Here is a 21,166-nt window from a genome sequence, read left to right on the forward strand (position 1 = left end):
AATCTATTTTCACCTTATTAATGAAGAAATAATAAAGGAACTATCCCTGAAATGATTTTTAACCAAGACTGTACAGCCGAGGAAGCATTTGTTGTGTGTGTGAATTTAGTTTACTTCTCATTTTCAATGTGCTGGCTCGACACAATTCTTTATCACAGTAATAAAACTGAGTAAAAGTGACTAATGTTTCTGTGCTGAAGCACATCTCTTAGCTTTTTAAATGAAAACATATGTAACCAAGATTTGATTGGTAGATACTAGATAGACAGGTAGGTAGATAGATGACTATAGAGAAGACAGAAGAAAAAGATCGGTGTGTCTGGAGCCTGGTGATGCTGATGATCACAATACGAGATTATGCTTTGAAGTAAGTGGGAGTATGGTGGAGGTCACTGTGGATGGGAGAAGGCAGCTGACCTTTCTGCTAATGCCACAGAAAGCCTTTGGGTACAGAAGTAACATTATGTTACTTGAACCTCCAGAAAATAACTGATACTGTGTGAAGAGTGGAGTATGAGAGTGAGTATAATAAAAAGAAAAGGGAGATGGGAGAGTTGTAGGCAACATTTTAGCAATACCCATCAGAACAGCTTGTTTAATGGGACATTAGCCACATGTTCGATGAAAATGCTGTCAATTGAGCAATTCAGAAATATTCATTGGGAAAGTTTTCATGCACTCTTAATTTATGAAATCCTATATTGAGACCAAATGAACTGACATTAGTTAGCATCATAAAATAAATCCAAAAATCTTAGATTAAAATGGTCCTGTTTAAGCACTGGAAATACCCTGGGTTTCTGCATAAACACCATCATATTAGAGTGGGCCATGTCTCGGCTCCAGATCAACCTGCCAAAGCAACATTTATCTCCCAATCTTGCTATCTTCCTCATACCATAGGGGAAAAATGGGAGCTCTTCTCTGGTTAATTTGTAAATCAAACTAACTTGTTTACCTACTAAAACTAGATATAAGATTAAGAGATATGCTTTAATATGTCTAACAGGCCCCTGACCACTTAGTGGGTCAAGGTTCAGAGACCTCAAATGAAACAAGTATCTAAAGAAAAAAAAAGATTGATTTTACTATGCAACATGATGTACATCTCATTTCCACTGAAAACTTTCTTCCTTCTGTGGTCTTAGGAGTAGTGTTTTCTGGGAGACTGCTCAATCAAAGGGAAGGGTGTATATGGTAGTCTTGGAAAAATGAGTTTCTTTTTATATGTATACATTAATATAAAGCTTTAAGGCATGATACCCCATGTAGTATTTGAGGTATATGATAACAGCATAACAATATTGGGTACTATTCCACCACATAGGAACTAGCTCTCTGTTAGAATTCCCAAAGTCATTCTCTGTGATTCTTAACTCTGAGTTTCTTATCTCAGGAAAATTATATAAATTTTCCTTTAAAGAACTCACATTTTGGGCGGTGGTGGCACACGCCTTTAATCCCAGCACTCGGGAGGCAGAGCCAGGCAGATCGCTGTGAGTTCGAGGCCAGCCTGGGCTACCAAGTGAGCTCCAGGAAAGGCGCAAAACTACGCAGAGAAACCCTGTCTCAAAAAAAAAACCAAAAAAAAAAAAAAAAAAAAAAAGAACTCACATTTTACCATAAAATGAAATCATCTACATAAAACATTTTAGATCTTTCCCAGGGAACTGAAATAAATATGAGAAATGGAAAGAATAGGAAAAGATTAATTACAGGGGCACAAGAAATTACCTATTCTCATTTTCCAGGACTGACCTTCCTAGCTTGAGTATAGTCTCAATGGTTTCCTCTTATCTGAGGAAATTCCTGGCATTGATCATGTAGATGATTGACATACAACAGGAAAGACTAGAATAGAATATTTATAAATATGCTAGAACATTCCTTAGTGTATTATGGTGATTCATTACATAAGCTGGATTCACGAGCCAACAGGAGATTTCAGCCAGTAAACATTCAGAGGGGTTTGCATTTTATTGAACCGTATCTCCCAGGGTTTTGGTAGCTGTCTTTCTCTTGAAATACAACTATGTCAAAGACTGTCTAGATCTACTATTTCTGTGGAAGGGTGTTGCATTTGCAAATATCTGAACATCTGTTCCACAACTTGCATTCAAACTCCATAAAACTATAATAAATTTAAAGTGAAGAATTCTAAGTGTAGAAATTTTAAATACTCTATTCAAGATCGTTTTCTTGTAAAGTAAATAAAACATCAATGTTTTATTAAATAAGCATAGTCTTTTTATTTGTATTTTGTGATTTTTTTCAGTATATTTTTAATTTTATCTAACACTATTACATTGTGAAAGAAATGTAAGCTGTTTGAAATTGCTCCAAACACAAATGCAAACCCAGTATTTTAATGTTAAACATGAATATAATTTTTCTCTCTGATCTCAGTACTACTTGGGATGCCAAATAATCATAAAAGGTTTTTGAATATCAGCTATCTTATAAGTTAGCCAATTAAATTTGGACTTTTTTTTTTGAAAAGGGGTAAAATAGCTGTTCTGGTGCTGTGGAACTTCACATTGGATTCTACTTCTTTGCTATCAAACCTATTTTTATGCACTTATCCACCACCAAAAATGAAAACTCTGAAAGAGAATTAGAACTTGCAAAACCATTTATTTGCTTTAAGATTTCCTCCATAACTCATGTCCATCACCTAACTGCACAGAAGTTCATTTTCCTGCATAGATTTTGGGTCTGATTAACTTGGAATGTTGATGTTTATTTTATTTGCAAATCTTTTTGTTAAATACTAAGTTCATGAATTGATTTTTAATTTAAAATAAAAATAAAAAGAATTACATTGTAATATTTTCCTCATTTCTAGTGACTTAAATGTTTAACCATTGCACAAAATATACAATTTACTAACGTTTTCTTTCCTTTAGTTTTCCATTTTCTCATATTTGAAAGAAAAACACAATCCAAAACACAAGCAAATTCCCAGTAACATTTTTTTTCCAGTGGCAAAGGACTTCAAGCCAGTCGGCTCTTTCAAGCTGAGTCTCTTGCAATAGTTGGGTTAACAATTAGTTCAAAAGGTTTATAAGTGTTTAACTACCTCAAGATTGAGAAAACTATTTTGCTTTACTTGTTTATTTCTACAGGGTCTCTTGTAGCAGAGCGGGCCTGAACTTATTCTGAGACAAATGATGACTTTGAACTGCTGATCCTCCCGCCTCTTGCTATCAAGAGCTTCAATTACAGGCTGGGGTTAGGAAAATTCTAATGATAAAGGTAAAGGGTACTGTTTTAGTTAAGGTTTCTACAGCTGAGATAAGCACCAGGACTAAACAAAGCTTGGGGAAAAGGGTTTATTTCAGCATACATTTCCACATCATACGTTATCACCAAGGGGAGAGGTCAAAGCCAGAACTAACTTCAAGCAAACCTGGAGGAAGGAGCTGATGCAGAAGTTATGGAGATATGCTTCTTACTGGCTTACTTCCTCATAGGTTGATTTGCCTACTTTCTTACAACCTTCAGGACTACCTGCCCGGGGTGGTACTACCTACAGTGCCCTTCCACATCAATCGTCAATTAAGAAATGAAGCACAGGCAGGCCACAGGCCAATCTAGGGGGCATTTTTTCCCAATTGATGTTCCTGCTTTCAAATGACTATATATTGTATCAAGTTGACATAAAAGTAGCCAGTTCATGTACCTAGAGGCAAAGATTACTTCTTAAACATGCTGCTTCTAAAATACCTTGATATCTAAAGTTGCTGACATCCCCAAAGAGTTACTTAAATCCCTAATAGCCTATTTATTTTTATTTAGCAAAAAATAAAACAGGAAAAAAACCAAAGAATTTAAACTAAAGATACTTATAACACAAAGAAAAAGTATTTAACTAACTACTGTTAGTATGTAACAGGGATAGAATCACTGTCTGTCTAAAAGCCTATATATTTATAAATTACTTTTCCACTCACCCAGCTAGGCTTTTAACACTAGAAATATTCCCTCATATCACTTTCCTTGGCTTTCTTTATTTGTGTAGCTTAGTGTTGAAATCTTTTGAGAGCCATCCTTCATTCTATGCATTAGTCGTTGCAATTAAATTTAAAAATAAATTTAGAAATTGTTTACAGTTCTTCCAGGAAATACCAGAAACAAAAAGAGGAAGGTGTGAAGAGTTTCTGTGAGCCCTTTAGTTGTGACTTTCCAATGTTTTCTCCCTTGTTCTCCATCCCATTAGTATTCTAGTTAAACATGGATTTACTTTGGGAAATTTGCTTTGGGAAGAGTGAGATGAGGAGACTAGTACAATACGTTCATATGTGCCAGTCTGGTTCACAGTGGGACTGAAGCATACCATAAAATGAAAAAGGTCTCTACAGAAGGGGCAAAAAGAAAGGATGTGGCCAGAGGGTATTGCTTGTTCTTAGAACCTCTGAAATCGCTCTTCAGCATTAAGCATTGGGTGACTGCCTGAGGATTATTTTTTACAATTCCCGGAGCTGGAATGGAGTCTATATATAAAGGCAAATCAAATTTCATCCAAGTCTATACAGTTGCTTAGTTTAGGGGAAAGCTGAGAACACCCAGCCATCCTTCATCTTTTTAACATATGGAGAAAATTTTAGAACATGAATTTATTGAGAACTTCCAGTTTGGTCCTGTTTACAGAGAAACATAAAAAGCTCATGTCCTTGCATCCTGCCCATGCCTCTCCTCTGCTTCAGAACTGTCTCTGGTCCTCTGGTCATACTGATACTTCTTGCTACACTTTAGCACCACTCCCATCCCCTGGCTTCTGATTTACTTTCTTTCTTCTTGAACTTGTCTGTTCTTATCTTCCTACTCTTTCTGGTTTTCACCTTTATTTTCCCAACTGTCTCACTCTTTTAGACTTGAACTTGGGTTAGTTAAACATGCTTTGAGTTTCCTGGCTGCAAGAAGAGTCTCTTGTTTTCTTGCCACAGAAGTAAGAGATTGTAAATGAGAAGGAATTCAGTAATTGTTTGTGATTCTATACACTTTCTAGCTATTTATAATTTTGATTGACTCTCTGGTTGACTCTTGGTGCTAAGGGGGGCAGGAGCTAGCCTTCTACAATAGGATTATAATGTCTGCAAGCTGATTTCCAATACCTGCATCAACCAAGTTATGAATTTCATTTCTAATAACATTCAGGTGTACACTCCCAAATAACAAAGATGAAGATGTCATAACGGATCTGCATATTGAATAATTGCTTACACAGCCTTAAGCTTCCTTGTCATAGCTTTATTTTCTGAGGATACTCAGAACAAGCCCCTGTCTTTTTCACATGATGAAGAAGACAGCAGGACCCCTTCCTAGGAGAAAGTCATCTCAGATATAACCATGAACAAACTACTGGGAAGCATTTGCCTTGCTTTCATATAAGATAAAGACTAAGCTCTTCCGTTCCACAGTCTTAAAGTGAGTTACATAAAAATAATAGTAATAATAACAATAAGTGTGAAAATCCCATTTCGAAGCAGGAATTTACTAGTAACCAAGCCATGCTTAAATTATCTGAAATCTATAGTAAAAATGAAATTAAATATTATATTCCTAAAGAAAATGAGATAATTTCAATTTAACCAGTCAGTATCACAGTTGACCATTTTCTGTAAATTCATAGCTGATTATAATGTCCTGGAAATATACTTCAAATTCTAACTGTAATTGTCTAGATATTTAGTATCAAAATGTACATAAACTATTTTGAGCCTACAACAGTCACATGGCTGTTTGTGTCTTAAAAATTAAGAATGTCCATCAAAAAGTGCAAAATAAGGTTAGTCAATATTAAAATTTCAAAAAAAAAAACAAATGTCAAATCCTTCACATCTTGATTCACTGCATTCTAAGGCAACATTTAAAATACAAACAGAAAAAATATTTCAACAATGTTTTCTTTGATTTTATAACCATCATATTCTTTAAGTCAGCATTTTCAAGAATGAAAAATGGAAAAATAAATTATTTCCTAGAGATTAAAAGACTTTCATTTAAAATGTATTTTTCTAAATCCTGAGTTTCTATTATCTTACAAGAGCATACTTAATCTTTATGAAATTAACCATTATTTCTGTTCTCTAACCCACAAGTCTATTTTTGCTATTTACAGAGATTAAGTAATTGTGGACTAAAAATAGTAATATTCTGATAAACTGATGTAGCTATTTCTTTAAGAAAATATCACAATGCCCTAGATCTCAAATTTAACTTTGAATATGTACTTTAGGCTGTCTGTTCATTTGCAATATATGGTTCTCTGTGGTTTAGGTGTATGTACATTATATTTATTAAGGAGTTAGATACAGAATTAAGTGAAAATTAACAGTCATGCCTTTTTACTTAGACTGTAATAACTGTGCAATCACAAATGATCATTAAAGGAAGTGTGTATGTGTGTTTATACAACATTCTCTAACAAATTGAAAGTCACATGCACACCTTTCAGAGGATATTTATATACACATAATAAAGTAACAAATTTTTTTCCTAAACTATTTGCATATGAGGTTCATTCTGCTATACAAGGATTGATCTGAGACAGGCTGGACATTAAGTAAAAGAAACATATGTCAGCATTTTCAGAAGCCTTCCTTTTCGTTATTTGTATCAATAACCCAGTGGTTGCCTCCTTTTGTACATTCACCCTTATCTCTAGTCTTTGCAATTTATTCAAATTGTATGCAAAGATGGCAGATTTCTTAAGAGTCAATCCACATGCAATGACATTATATTCCTGCATTATGAACAGATCTGTGCTGTCCATTTTATGACTACTCCATTTCAAACATAAGATTTTACTTTTCTTGGCAGAGAGGCTGCTTTGGAAGCACTAGCTCCAATGTGTCTACCTTCCTTCTTCAGATTTTTTAGTATCTGAGTCTACGAGTACATGATATTATATTTAGCATCTTTATAATAGTCTTTACTCCCCAAGAAGTTAAAATAACACAATGTAAAGGCCAAACCTGAAGAAACCATGTCCAAAGATTAATGTTTGAACTTGATAAGAAAGTATACCTGGTAAGACTATATATATATATATATACATATATATATATATATATATATATATATATATACATGAATGGGCATATATATCGTATATCGAGCTGTGACTTTGGTGAGGAGTTTTCCTTGTAACCTATGAGATGATAATGATATTTGGCAGCTTCAAAATAGACCCATGATTTCCATCAGTGTGATTATAGTAAGCAAGCTATATATATTTTTAGAGACTCTGAGTCTGGGAATGTAGCTCAGGAGTAGAGCATGACGAGCAAATGTGAAATCTTTCTTTCCAGTCCCACCTCTGAGCAATGAAAGAATGAATAAATAATTCTAAATCCATGATATCATTTTGTTTGAAAACCAGTGTTTGAGCTCTTAAACTTAGCTTCATTTATCTGTTCTATCTAACTTTATAATAACTGACTTTTGATAGTGCTAGTTAAATATTACTATTCGTTTCTGCTGCTTTGTAAAGGTGAGAATTTGGCTATAACTTGGAGTCATAGAGTCATATGTTGGTTTCCTATGAAACTTTAAATAGCAATTTCTTTCTTTGCTTTCCTATATTTTGCTTTAAGATCAGTATCCTGATGTGGCTTCATTAGTCTTTACTTAATCACAAGGAGGTGGTGTATTATATTTTCAAGGATTATTCAAATAAACATGTAAGCTCTGGTACTGTGCACTGTTGTACATATATTATTAAATACATTATACTGAACATTATTTTCTCCCTAAGCAGAAATTCCTTAATCAATTAATTAATTTTATAAGAAGCATAAACTTTACTACAGAAAATTAGAGAATACATTCAAAGGCCTGGTTTAAGAATAAAACATTGCCTTCTATTTTATTTATCTTTGATCATGATCATAGAGATGGGGTAATACAACACAAAGATATGATGGAATACACAATCTTCTTAGGTAAATATTTCTAGCGTAGAATAGGAGATAGAATTCAGTGCAGGCAAAGCAATGCAGGTGAAGTTGGCAAATCTTATACTAAAAGGGAGAGTATTATCTTTCTTTTTATATAACCAAGTTATTACAGAGAGAAAATCATTGTGCTTGTCAAGAATATGTATCTCTTTTGTGTCATTGTGAGAATTTTGTATCTGTCTTTCAATATATATGTATGTATGTGCACAAAAAGTGATCTATTAAAATACAATTAATTATCAATCAGTATGCAAACATTTTTATTTACTGTTGAAGAGAAAATGGAAATATACTAGTAAGGATTTAATAATATTAAATCTTCTCAAGAAAAATGTGAGACTATAACTCACCTCCCAATCCTGGTCTCAAACGATTGTCGTAACCATCCAGGAGTCGATCCAAAATCCTCGTGAAGACAGTGGTATTGTCTTTAAGTTCATCTTGGGAGGGCTGTCCATAGCTGAGGAAAGAATAAAAAAAATAATATCATGAAATTATAAATTTCCACTAAAAGCTTACTATTCAAAACCTTTCTCAGATTGTTTTACTTTCCTTGCTGTTGCGAGTTTGAAAGTAATTATAATTCTTGTCCTTTTTCCATTTCTGGCCTCATTGGTGACAGGCTTTTAATTGTAATATAGAAAATGAGTTCTAAGTCTACATTTTCAGTTCTCAGAAGGTAGAGTGTCTTAGAATAGACAGATCTTCCCTGAGCAAACAAGAATGTTAACTCATACTATAAAAACCATCTTGGAGGCTTCTATCCATATTATTTTTGTTTATCTACATACATACATCTATATGTGGGTTATAAAACTAATTCAAAGGTTTTTTTAAAAATGTAATATGCAAATTTTCACCTACCAAACTTCCTTCTCTAATTTTCCTTTCCATATATTTGTGCTTTTGATTTTTGAATGCTCTTTTAAGATATTTAGGAAAAGAAGATATGCAAATGATTTCTTATGTTAATTACATTTTTATCAATGTGGAAATTTTGATTTCCCCTAAGATGTATGAACAAATCTTGAAATTTTATTTAAACATTTATTTGGCTGAACTTTGGTCATTTCTGGGATTAAATTCGATAGAACCATTGAAAAAAGTCAAGATTAACACTCTTGATGTTAAGGTGCACAAAACCTTGTGCATTGGGTTTTAAGATACCACTGCTTAAGAGCACAGCTCAGGCTAGAACTCAGGTTTTTTCATCTTCTGAGCTAACACTTTATTTCCATCCTCTGTAGAGGAACGGCAATTCCTATTTCTTTCTGTTTAAGGATATGGCTTCTATCCCTTAGTGTTTTTATTCTGGCTTTCAACCATATAGGGCTACATTGCATATACTGTGTGTTTCTTATACCAATCATTTTGTTATCTACCCAGATTTAATCTTATTTTATGTAATGATTAGCATGACACCTTCAAAATCTTTAGAGAGAAGCAATTTCTATCCTAGAAAGACTATACACTCCCTGACAGATTTCAGCGATAGCTCTGACCTTGAGTAGAAGGAGTAAGTAGATAAAGGGTGTAAAACTAAGAAAGGGTAACAAATCTACATACTTCATATTTGAATTTTATTATTCTTTTGCTTTACTCATGTGTAGTTACATAATTAATAAACATACACAAAATAGTGGCATTTTAAACCAGAATTCACTTATTTGATAGGAACACCAAATATAATCTATTATCACTTCAGAAACAAATGCTGTCTTTCAAGTAATTGATTTCTTATAAGCAAAGTTCAAATACCACTTTTCTTTTTCTTAATTTTATAAAATTGTATTTAAAACTTGCAGATGAAAACATCACACATCAAGTTAACTAGAGTGACTAGAAGGAAATAAGGAAGGCCTGACTGCAGATAATGGCCACTTTAAGGATACAAAAATATTTAGTTTTCCAGTTCCGTAATGGAAAAGTGCATAAAACACATTCAACATGAAAGGATAGAATTCAATGAGAATCTTCACTGCTCCTGTTCTGAATACCTATTCTGACTGCATAGAAGTTCATTAAGTTATATATACTTCCAATGACTATTTTTCTGATAGAGTTTTAATTCGATAGTTATAAGTAAAAGTTCTCTGTGATGTTAAATAGATGGAATTTATTTCTCTGAAATCATTTTTCATTCTCTTCAATTACACATTCATCCATCCATGTCACACAGATTGAGGACTTATTCTCCTTTAGCAAAATTAAGCATCTTGCTGTTTCATTTTGTTTTTTTAAATCAAATTTTCAGTGAGCTTGTGACTTCCCGCATGTCTCATTGGCAGATGACAGCAGTAAGGCAAAAGCAAAAGCAGTTTTATGAAAGGGATTGTTTATAAAATTCATTGTCACAAAACCAAATGCCATCCATGTGTCTTCCAAGGACACTGGAAGGTCATCTTGATAAAGATGAAAAGGAAATACAAACACACCTTAGGATTCAGGAAACTCTCCACAGAGAAAACTCTTAGGGAGGAAGCAATACGTTTAAGAGGGGAAAGAAGATGAGTTAGGGTGACATCAGAGGGTACTTAGACTGCTAACACAACCCTCAGGATCCCTAGTATCTGTTACCTTTATCTGTGTTCCCTGTGTTTCCACAGCTTACGTAAAATGCAAGAAATCTTCTCAGTTTAGGAATCTCACTTTCAACAATGGTTAGCATTGGAATACAAATACCAAAGAGATCAGCCCCCTCCCAAACAAGACCAGCCCATCTATCTCATTTTGGAATGAAATCTTCCTTTATTGTGATTTTGTAATCAGGCTCATGTTCAACCTGACTATTCATTCTCTATATAAAGTGCCAACTGCCACAAAAGAACCCTAGAAGAAAGATTAAGATGACTTTTGGGGGTACAAATACTAATAACAGTGTAGAGTGCCCTAAACTGAATATGCATTTGGAAGATAAATGTCAGCTGCTAAACCTGCTTTTGATTCCATATGAACCACTCTGTAATAAAACACTGTGCACTAACTCCATCTACAGGTCATTATAATAGTAACACTTCATATAATTTTTCAAAATTCAGTCATCACTTAATTCCTCAAATTAAAAGTATCTGACAGTAATGTGTGTCTTATTCATCTGATATTTATTTACATGATAATACTTAAAAGTAATAAAAATAACACAGTCCACATCTCATTTAAAACCAATCCTCAGAAATTTCTGCCTTTCCAGGTGACTCCACATCTCTGACTTTAACCCATAAAAATTCACTTCCTATTACATTTCAAGGAGTGCAGGACTTTAGCATATGATGAATACATTCCAATGAGACACAAGAATAAACTACTCAAAAGCTATTAAAGTAGATAAAGGACAATATAAACTATTTAGTCATTTAGATAGTTGCTATTATAATATCTCATATTCTTTATTGGATAATTAGAAAATATTTTTGTTAGTTCGACCTACTGAAATTTATTCACAGCATGCCTTCCTAGTATACATGCTTGATTAGCGCAGTTTAATTTTTATCTAGTATTTTAAAATATTCATCTGGTACAGCCCATCTCTGTTGGTTTAAAAATACAATATGCATGTGTTTATAGACATGACGATCAAGTTACAAATATTATTTTAAGTTTTCTACTCCCATGCTTTTACAAGTTACTCTATGATTTTTGCAAATGGTTAGAAATTTTTTTGTTGGAAAATTTACAACTTATAGGGCATGCAGAGTTTAATAGGGTAACTTTTCCATAAATTAGGAAACTGCATGCTTTGTTCAGTTACAAATGAAAACTGCAAAGTTCAATATCAGACTGCAAAGTTGAACTCATATATTTCTTAGCAAAATAAAACTTAAGTGTATTCTAGCGAACATCCTAATAAGAAAGTTATTTTCATGTTCTATTCTTCTTTAGTTTTAGCTGAAATTTTATTGCAGTAAAGTTTTCTGAATTCCCTTAGTCATGTATGCATCCATGGACAATTTTCTTCCCCCTGATGGAATAAATGAAAAATTACAGAAATTTTCATGCAGAATTAAAATAAAGTGGCCCCACCTTCTTCCTGACAGAGTGCTGAGAACGAGGGTCCAGGCCCAGAGATAGTCAGAGAGACCCCGACTTTTCTTCATCACGGGCTTGTGCAACTGAAAAGTGGAATAAGTAGAGATCAATGTGTCTTGCAAGAAACATCAGGTTATAACCACTAGGGCTGACTGAGGCAGTCAAGATGAATGCTTTGAAGTCAGGAAATGACCTCACTGGAATATGACACCTCATTGGAAGCAATGGAAACCTGGGCCATCCACTGGCCACTTTCCTTACCATCTCTCCATTCAGAGATACACCAGTATTTTAGTTTAGCCTGTAAAAGAATTCAAGTTGAAATGCTTTCAGGTGACAATATTGCTCAACACAAAAGCTGTGGGTTGTTTTCTAACATAGCCTTTAAATTTCCATTATTTGCCGGCTTATTCCTTTCTGTTGTTGTTTATCATCTGAAAAATTTGACCTTTGTGATTTGAGTCCCTGTGGCAGAATCTGTATTGAAAGATTTAAGCTTGGTGTCTGTATCAGGAGAGCATGTGGGTAGGTGGGAGGTGGGAGGTTAACACCTCCTGTTGACTGAATGCATCTCTGAATTCTGGATGTACCTTGATTTCAGAAGCAACTCTATTTACCTTTTTATAAACACCATTAGAAACACACTGTTGAATGCCAGAGTCGTGCTTCTCCTCTGGGGTGGTTAAATATGCTCACTAATGTTTCTGTGAAGCTAAAGAATACACTTTATAGTCAGGCCATGTGCTTCTCTCTCTCTCTCTCTCTCTCTCTCTCTCTCTCTCTCTCTCTCTCTCTCTCTCTCTCTCTCTCTCCTCCCTCCCTCCCTCCCTCCCTCCCTCTCCCTCTCTCTCTCTCTCTCTCTCTCTCTCTCTCTCTCTCTCTCTCTCTCTCTCTCTCTCTCTCTCTCTCTCTCTCACACACACACACACACACATCAATGCATACAAACATACCCACACATATCTTGCATGCATTCTCTAATTTCTTCCAGGTTGCTGCTAGAAAATGCTTCATCTCAAACAGATGGAAGCTTAAGTAGTTTGCTTTGCATAAGAAGAAGGGGGTATTTATTCCCACTTAGGTAAAGTGCAATCAATCATTATCTGGTTGCTGAAATTTGGATATGGTAGGGGGAATACTGCAAGAATAAAGGAGAATAGAATGGAGGGCTTATAGAAATATATATGTGTGTGTGTGTTGTATGCATTCATATAATTATGTGTGTATATATACACAATTATTAGGCCAAATTTTGACATTCTGTGCACCACCTGGTTAAGAAGCAGATATAATTACTTAAATGCACTGAAATTATTTCCAGTCCTACTATGAAAACTATCCCATGTATTTTATTTTACCCACTCTCCTAAATCTTAACTCCTTAGTAAGATAAGGAATGGATAGATGGAAGCATTCTAAACCCTATTTTTTTTTTTTTACATTGAGCACTCTCTAGTTCCATGTGGTATGCCTTTAAATACATCAACAAAATGCTCTCCACACTCTCCTGGATCATTCCAATCAGGAAAAACCCTCACAAACAGGCATGTAAGCAAGGAACCCAAATTTCTTTAGAGTGAAATGATGTAAAGATAAGAGCTGTGAGCTTCATCATAGCTTTCTCTTCCTTTGGTGACTGGTTTTTGACATACAGGAGTAGAATATGATATGACATCTTGGATAAATATCATTAAGTTAAAATATTGGATCCAAATCGCACGATGATAATTCATCCTTTTAAAAAAAAATGACATCTGTTCTGAAGAGGAGAACAACTTCTCTTAGCCCTATTAGTTCCCATTGATTCTAGAAAAAGGGAGAAAGTCCTAAAGGGGTGAAGAAAACAGAACCCCAAGCCAAGACACCATGGCTTGTGCACTCCTCTGATATCTGGAGGAAAACAAAATCTGCCATGGCACTTCAGTTGTGGAGGAAGAAAGTTTCTTGCGAATACAAAGCTAACACTTGAAAAGGGAGCACAGAGCTATTTCCTTACCCATTTCCACCTCCATCCTGCCCCTAGCCAGACACATGCTCCTCTACCCACCTCCCCTGCCACCCAGATCAAGGAAGTTCAGCCTCTCATTTCCCGAAAGAGAGAGACCCCTACACCAGAGGGCATTTCAGCAGCGGCAGCTGGGAAGGGGAGAAGGGACATGTACAGGCACGGTGAGCGAGTCTTCCTTAGCATGGAACAGGGTGACAGGTTTTCTGTTCTAGCCTCTTAACTTCAGCTGATGGCAAGCCCCAACGCCCCTCCCCAACTCACCCCAGCTCCCCTTGGTCAAAAAAAAAAAAAAAAAAAATCAAAACAACATGTCACCACCCACCCCTCAGGGTACATTCAAATCTGCCTCAGAGAGGAGAGAAGGAAGAGAGAAAATTCTGCTCCTATATCGCTGCAGTTTTCGCCCTGAAAGAAAAACATTCCTTGTTTCTACCTGCTCCCAGCTTCAGCTCCTGTCCTGCTGGCTTCTGCTCTCTTCCTCACTAGAGCATCCGTGCCTCTCCAGCTACGACAAAGGCACGTTGCAAGCTCTGGGTTTACGCGGTCCGAAGTCTCACTTACCTCGGGGCCCCCTCTGGGCACCGGATCGCTCCAGACCGGGGAGAAAAGTGTGGGAGAGAGGATCGCGGTGAGCTGGAGCTGCGCGAGTGTGCGAGCGCGGGCGCGCCGGGCGGAGGGCGTCCTCGCGCCGCGCTCACTCACTCGGTCTGAGCCATCATGGACTCTGCGTGCTCCTGCACTGGAGATTTCATACCCAAATTTGCTTCCCAATATCCAATCTGCAGCTATACAACAAAAGATTTCTCTGTACCAAGACAGTAGTAATACGTCCCAGCGCAAACCGGATGTGAAATAGGCGGTGACTTCATGCCAGAGAGATTTTATTTTAGAAAGGAAGGTGGTACCAGCCACTGGATCTGGATCTGGACACCAATCCGCCCATTTTTTATATGCAGCGCAATTTAACTTGAACCGCTCTGGCCCTAATCCCCTGCTCTGTAGCTACAGACTCAAATCTTTCTTCAATCTGCTACAAGCATTCCTTTATTTTGAGGGGTGGGAGGTGGGACTGGAAATGGGGTGAAGGAAGGGTAAAAAGGGTTAGACATGGGGACTACACTTAGGATTTTTTCTCTCTTGCGATTTATGAGCACACAGTTCTAAGGTGTGCTCATTAGAGCAAACCTGATCCTTGTAACTCTGCTACCTCTGATCAAATATTTAACCACTGCATCCATATGAATGAACGCAAGCTACTAAGCAGGGAGATGCAGGCTTACACGTGTGGGGAGCGCTCTGTCCTCTCGACTTGTTCTCCCTCGAACACTCCCACACATATGTCTAAATCCCTGCATGTTGCAGAGCCAGGAACAGTGAGGGACAGCAGGGAAGAGCCCTGCCCGCTAGGGAATGGGCCCCTAGCTTTCAGTCCTCCGTACTTTCTCAGATTCTGAGCGCTTTGCACCCCGCCTTTCATCTGTAGCCTAGAGGACAGCCAGACAGGCTTCGGAACCGGGTTTTTAACCTTTGTCTGTGTGCGTTGTGGAGAAGAAAGCACAGACGTCCCTAACTCTGGATTTTGCTGGGTTTCCGAATGTGGAATATTTAACTTCACATAAATCATTTTCGGGTTTGAGAGACATATCTCCATTTCCGGAAACATGCCTTTGCCGTGAACTCCATCATTCTTGGATCAGAAAAATGGGAGGGGGGAGGGATGTTTAGGAGTCAGGCCAAAAAAAAAAAAAGTAGCTTTTTTTTTTCTTCTCTGCCCTCTTTTATTACCTTCCCTAGGAGTTCTCCACCTACAGATAATTATACACTCAGGGAGTGTGTGTGTGTGTGTGTGTGTGTGTGTGTGTGTGTGTGTGTGTGTGCGTGTGTGTGTGTTCGACATCTTCCTAACTGAATTTTCAGGGAATGAGCGATGGCTGTGATTCCTTGCTCAGGTTTTGTGAATGACTCTAGCTCAGGTCATGGGTGCTATCTTCCTGGGGGCGCTGGTAGACAGGACCAGCACTGCCAGGAGCTGTCTTTCAGCACTTAAACACCACAGGAAGGAGATGCTGAAAATGAGAGCATACTTCTGGTGGATGAAGTCCGAGTTTTGGTAAGCCCGCTGGCCATTTTCTTCTGGGTGTACTTCTCGCAGAGGAGAAATTTGAAACGGAGGCTGAGTGTTGTCAAAAAAATATATATATAAAGGAAAAACTAATTAACCGGCCCCAAGCACTTCTGCGTTTAGTATTCTACAAGTGTTCTTGGCTTATGCTGCAAGGAAATCAGCTTGTAAGATGAAAACTTAAACTGGGTGGTTGCACTGATGTGGCCTACAGAATGGTAGCCCACATTCATATGTGACTTTGTTCTCTTTCTTTTGGGGGGTGATTTACTAACAAAGTATTTTAGAGATAAACATTTGGAAGGTAAGTTTGAAGCCTGACTTCAGGTGTCGCTTTTTAAAACAGTAGTGTGTTGTCAGTGAAGCAGGTAACAATCGTGGATGCACTCTTAGGCACTGAAGTCCCCTGCAGTTCCCTCATGTAGCATACTTATTTACTTATCAATCAATTTAAATATTCATCGAGCAGTTTGCAAAGCAAAACTGGCTTTACTAAGGTTCTGAAACCCCAAGTTAACAACTATAAAGTGTCTTCTTATCTCTGAAAAATATGTAATATTCCATAGTTTCAGTGCCTTTTGAAAAACAATCAATAGTCATTAAAATGTGGTATTTTTTAAAGTCTTTTCTTCTCCTGTTTAAATTATTGTAGCTTTTTTTTTTTTACATTTCTCAACAAATTGGGGAAAACTTTAGCTCTTATATATCATGTCATACAACCAAATCTCTACTGATTATAATTTTCATAAACGCTGGCCCCAAAATATTATCATTTGAGCAGAAGTCTCTTCGAACAATTCCAATCACATACTGCTGTATGTACAATAACAACTGCATGCAGTTATACAACATTTCCACACACTAAAAAGACATACATATGAATAATTCTGGAGCTGTAATGTGAATGCAGAAATGGAAATGCCCCTTAAAATAAAAAGCAAAGTAGAGTATATTACATCATTTCCATGTATATAATCTTGGTTCTGGTATCTATCCTCACATATGTTGGATAAACTTTGCAGTACATATACATTTGTTTTAGCACACTTATGTTTTTAATAAAGTACATGCATTTAAAATATTAATAACTTCATAAATCCCAAAACCATAATCAGCACTCTAAATTATGAATGTGTTTTAGTTTCCTGATATTGATATGTTCCCTTATTTCCAAATAATAATAAAACACAAAAAATTAATAACAAGAACCCAATTTATTTTATATTGTCCAGTTCCATTAATTCTTTAAGATAGTTGATGGCATATACTTTTCTGTCACATCTGGAATAAATCCTTACAAAGTGTATGTACTTGATGAAATAAGTTATTGAAGTAGCATAAATCATGATGTCTAACATTTCTAAGTGTTTACTTTGCAGAATTATGTCTTAATTGTTTAGCATAGCTCATTCAACTTAGTTCTTAAAGCAAACCTTAATATACCCATTTTACAAATCTTTCAATACCTGTGTCTCAGAGAGATCAAAACAAACTTCCAAGGTTACATGGATCATGAGTGAATAATTCTAGGGTGATAGGATGGAAATTAAATCTTAGGAATTCAAAGTTCACTCATTTACTCACTTGTTCATGCTTCCATATCTTTGTTTCTTTCTTGTGAGGCCATGTGTTAAACAAACATTCTTTTCATTTGTCCTATGCTTGGACTTGACCATTTATGTCAGTTATATGGTTTCCTTCTGATATCAATGGACATTTTAATTTCAAAAGTATCCCCCTTTAAAAGTTAAAGAAAGACTGGATAGTGAGGATATATTTATTTATAGCAAGAGTCTTTATTTTGAAGATCTGTGTGTTGAAAAACAACACACAATTTCTTTTTTATTTCAGACTTCTGGCTATAGTTTATTTTCCCTCTTTCTCATGAAACCAATGGCTAAGAACTTCTTAATAGTTACTAGTTCTTAACAGGAGGAATTTGAGGTCAAACCTAACACCAGAGATCCTAGGAAAGCCAAACAGCTTTATCTCTAGTTGTTGCAGTCTGGTCCATATTTCTTTCTCTGTCATTCTTAAATGACAGGAAGCCCTGACCTAATTGAAGAAGTGGAGCTGGTTCTATTCAATAGAAAACTGCTTTTACTTTCTCAACTAAATGTGTAATAAATGAGAGTAAAATAATGAGTATTCTCATTTATTCAGGGAACCTTTTTTACCATTTACAAAATAATGTGAGGTGAGGATAAAACATAAGTAAAAAAAAAATCAGCTTTAGCTGAAACTTGGAACAAAGTCACTTTTAAAAGATATTGGCATGGCTCATATATGTGTGTGCTGAAAATATTTCTCAATATTAACATATTATGAAGTATGTTTAATAATCCATAACAATAAATATAAATGTTGTATTTAAATATATATTTATCTATACATAAATGAATAATTACATACAATATTTCCAAATTTACTAATTTTCCTAGTATATAATACAGACCACCCTACTTAAGGAACTGTATAAATATATTGCATAGAATATTCCTTTTGTACAACTGACACTGAAATAAAACAAATGGGATTTATAAAATAGGATGTTTTGTACTTTATTTGTGATACATTCGTCATCTAAGACAGTATTTTTTTTTCAGATTAGAAGCATCGTTTAATAACTGCAGGCATTAAGGGACATGTAGATACAATGTAAAAACAAAAATTGAAAAGGCCATTTTTTCCCAATTGTCTCATATGTGTCCTGCAATCTGATAGTGCAGAATGGTCATGCCCACAATGGCAGATTGTAAGAGTTACATCGTTTCCCAATAATATTTGCAAAGGAGGTAAATACATACACACACACACACACACACACACACACACACACACACACACATATATATATATATGTTATAAATTATATATATATATAAATGTTATAAGTTATACACACAGAGACACATATATGTATGAGAACTAGAGTCTCTGACATGTTTCAGTTCTGAGGCTGGGTCTATTTCCAGTGTTCTGAAAATACCATTTACTGAATTTCTAGTAAGGTAATAATACCTCATATATGAGTCACAGCATTGCATGGGAAAATATCTCACTTGACTCCTTCATTTAAAACATATATTGTATCTAATGAGTACACACTTTTCATTATATCCCTTATTATAAGTAATATATTAATTTACTGGAATTTAACACACATTTTAAAAGAGTGGCCATGTAACTCACAGTACTGGGATCAGTATTCCCTTTTGTGTGAGAATGAAATTCCAAAAGAGATGTCATCACACAAGGTCTTAGGAGAATCTAACTCCCATGTCATCTTAATCCAAGGAATATGTTCTTATATGTAAGGTGTTCTGACAAAATTAATTGTTTTTAATGAATTTAATACATTATTGAACATAGTTCCCAAACCCAAACCTTGAAGAGAATATGAGGCCTCACAGAATCCACACAGCACATGATCCATCCATAGCTATTTCACACAAACATAGACACTCCCAAGGACAAACTTAAAACAACTTCTCATCTGTACAATAAAAAATAATGTACATACATGTGCAGGAGACAGGGTTGACTGAATAGTTATTTAAGTAGGACACTCTTGAGGTTTCCTCTGTTGGTAATTTTCAATACAGTGACTCACAGGTAACCTGGATTCACCCATTTTCTTTAAAAGACTTTTCACAGATGCCAAATCCATCAACTCGAGTAGATAAATTCAGATTTATTTAGAATTGAATGAAATGATAAGCTGACAGCTAGAAGTGATTTTATTTATTTAAAAAGAAATAAAGTCTTCATATTGCCCAAGCCCTGAAGAAGGGTTTTCAGCTTAGTAGATTCACTTGGCAATTTAAAGACAATGAAACAAGTCAGAAAGCAGGTATGAAAACAGACAACTGTTAAAATATCCACTGTGCAAGGTAGTTTAAAATGCAATATCAGACACATGCTAAATGGCCTGAATGAAGAGACATATGTTATTTTTAGAACAGAATTAAGACTTTAAATATGCATATCCATTTTATTTGGTAGATTTGAAATTCATGGGTAGGTATACAAAGCAAATATATTTTAATTGTAAGTACAGATGCACATTTATTTCTCTATCTTTTGTCAGGCAAATTAGATGAATAAATACTCAGTTAGCAACATATATTAAGTGTTTTTCTATCTAGGAAAAAAATTTAGTTTACTTACCAGAAATAATAATAATAAAACAATAGACAAGCTGGTTCGAAGAAACTGTACATAGCTTATGTAGAATCTTCTGGTAGGATTATGATAATGTCTGGCTTATAGTATTTCAAGACTTTAATGTGTTCTCATTATCCTGTTGGACATCTGCATTTACATATTTGTTTAAAGTCATACCACACACAAAAATGACACGAATATTACAGCAGCATTTGGAAAACTATTCATCATGCCCTGAACGGTCACAGGATTTGTGGAAAGGATATGAAACGGAAGGATTTGTGGGAACAAAGATCAAGAATTAAGACACTAATGCCCCATCTGTTCAACAGCTCTCAGTTTTTGATGTTTACAATAATTGTGCTTTGTGGAATGAAATGAAAACAAGTGTGTGGATGTAGATGCATTGATTGTACATAAATACATCCAAATGCAAAAGTGGAAATTAGATTTTATTTACTATAATTTTCATCCATACACATCAAGATCTTTAACCTAAACCCATTTTCTACTTCACTTATAATGGAATTCACAAAAACATTTCTTTAGAGAAAACTATAATACAATCTCTCTCTGTCGCTCTCTAAGTGTATATATATACACGTGTGTATCCATGTATATATCATGTATTCATGTATACATATATACATATAAATTGTCTGTACTTCTCTCTCTCTCTCTCTCTCTCTCTCTCACACACACACACACACACACACACACACATGTGTGGGGAATTTTATACATATATACATATATATGCATATGTGTATATACATATATATATATACATATTTGTGGACACATACACACATGCACATATATATGAAAGCTTGAATAGAAGTATGAGGAAATTTAATAGGATCAAATCTGAGTACCAATCAC

At 35.3% G+C, this 21,166-nt stretch overlaps 1 protein-coding gene across 3 annotated transcripts in view; it reads right to left on the bottom strand.

The window, feature by feature from the left end:
• Gabra1 (gamma-aminobutyric acid type A receptor subunit alpha1) overlaps positions 1-15,474 on the bottom strand; it is a 54,391-nt gene extending 38,917 nt beyond the window's left edge. Inside the window, exons 1-3 of one of the 3 annotated variants that reach the window (XM_006971622.4) lie at positions 14,557-15,474; positions 11,982-12,070; positions 8,312-8,421 (exon numbers count right to left, since the gene is read on the bottom strand). In XM_006971622.4, coding sequence (XP_006971684.1) covers positions 8,312-8,421; positions 11,982-12,055 — 184 coding nt within the window. In that variant the 5' untranslated portion in view covers positions 12,056-12,070; positions 14,557-15,474. Of the gene's footprint in view, positions 1-8,311; positions 8,422-11,981; positions 12,071-14,428 lie in introns of all 3 variants that reach the window. The other 2 variants (XM_076578181.1, XM_016005056.3) reach the window with 2 other exon arrangements.
• Between the last annotated feature and the right edge of the window lie 5,692 nt (positions 15,475-21,166).

The sequence above is a fragment of the Peromyscus maniculatus genome, chromosome 8 (genome assembly GCF_049852395.1).
Source record: "Peromyscus maniculatus bairdii isolate BWxNUB_F1_BW_parent chromosome 8, HU_Pman_BW_mat_3.1, whole genome shotgun sequence".
Taxonomy (NCBI): Eukaryota; Metazoa; Chordata; class Mammalia; order Rodentia; family Cricetidae; genus Peromyscus; species Peromyscus maniculatus.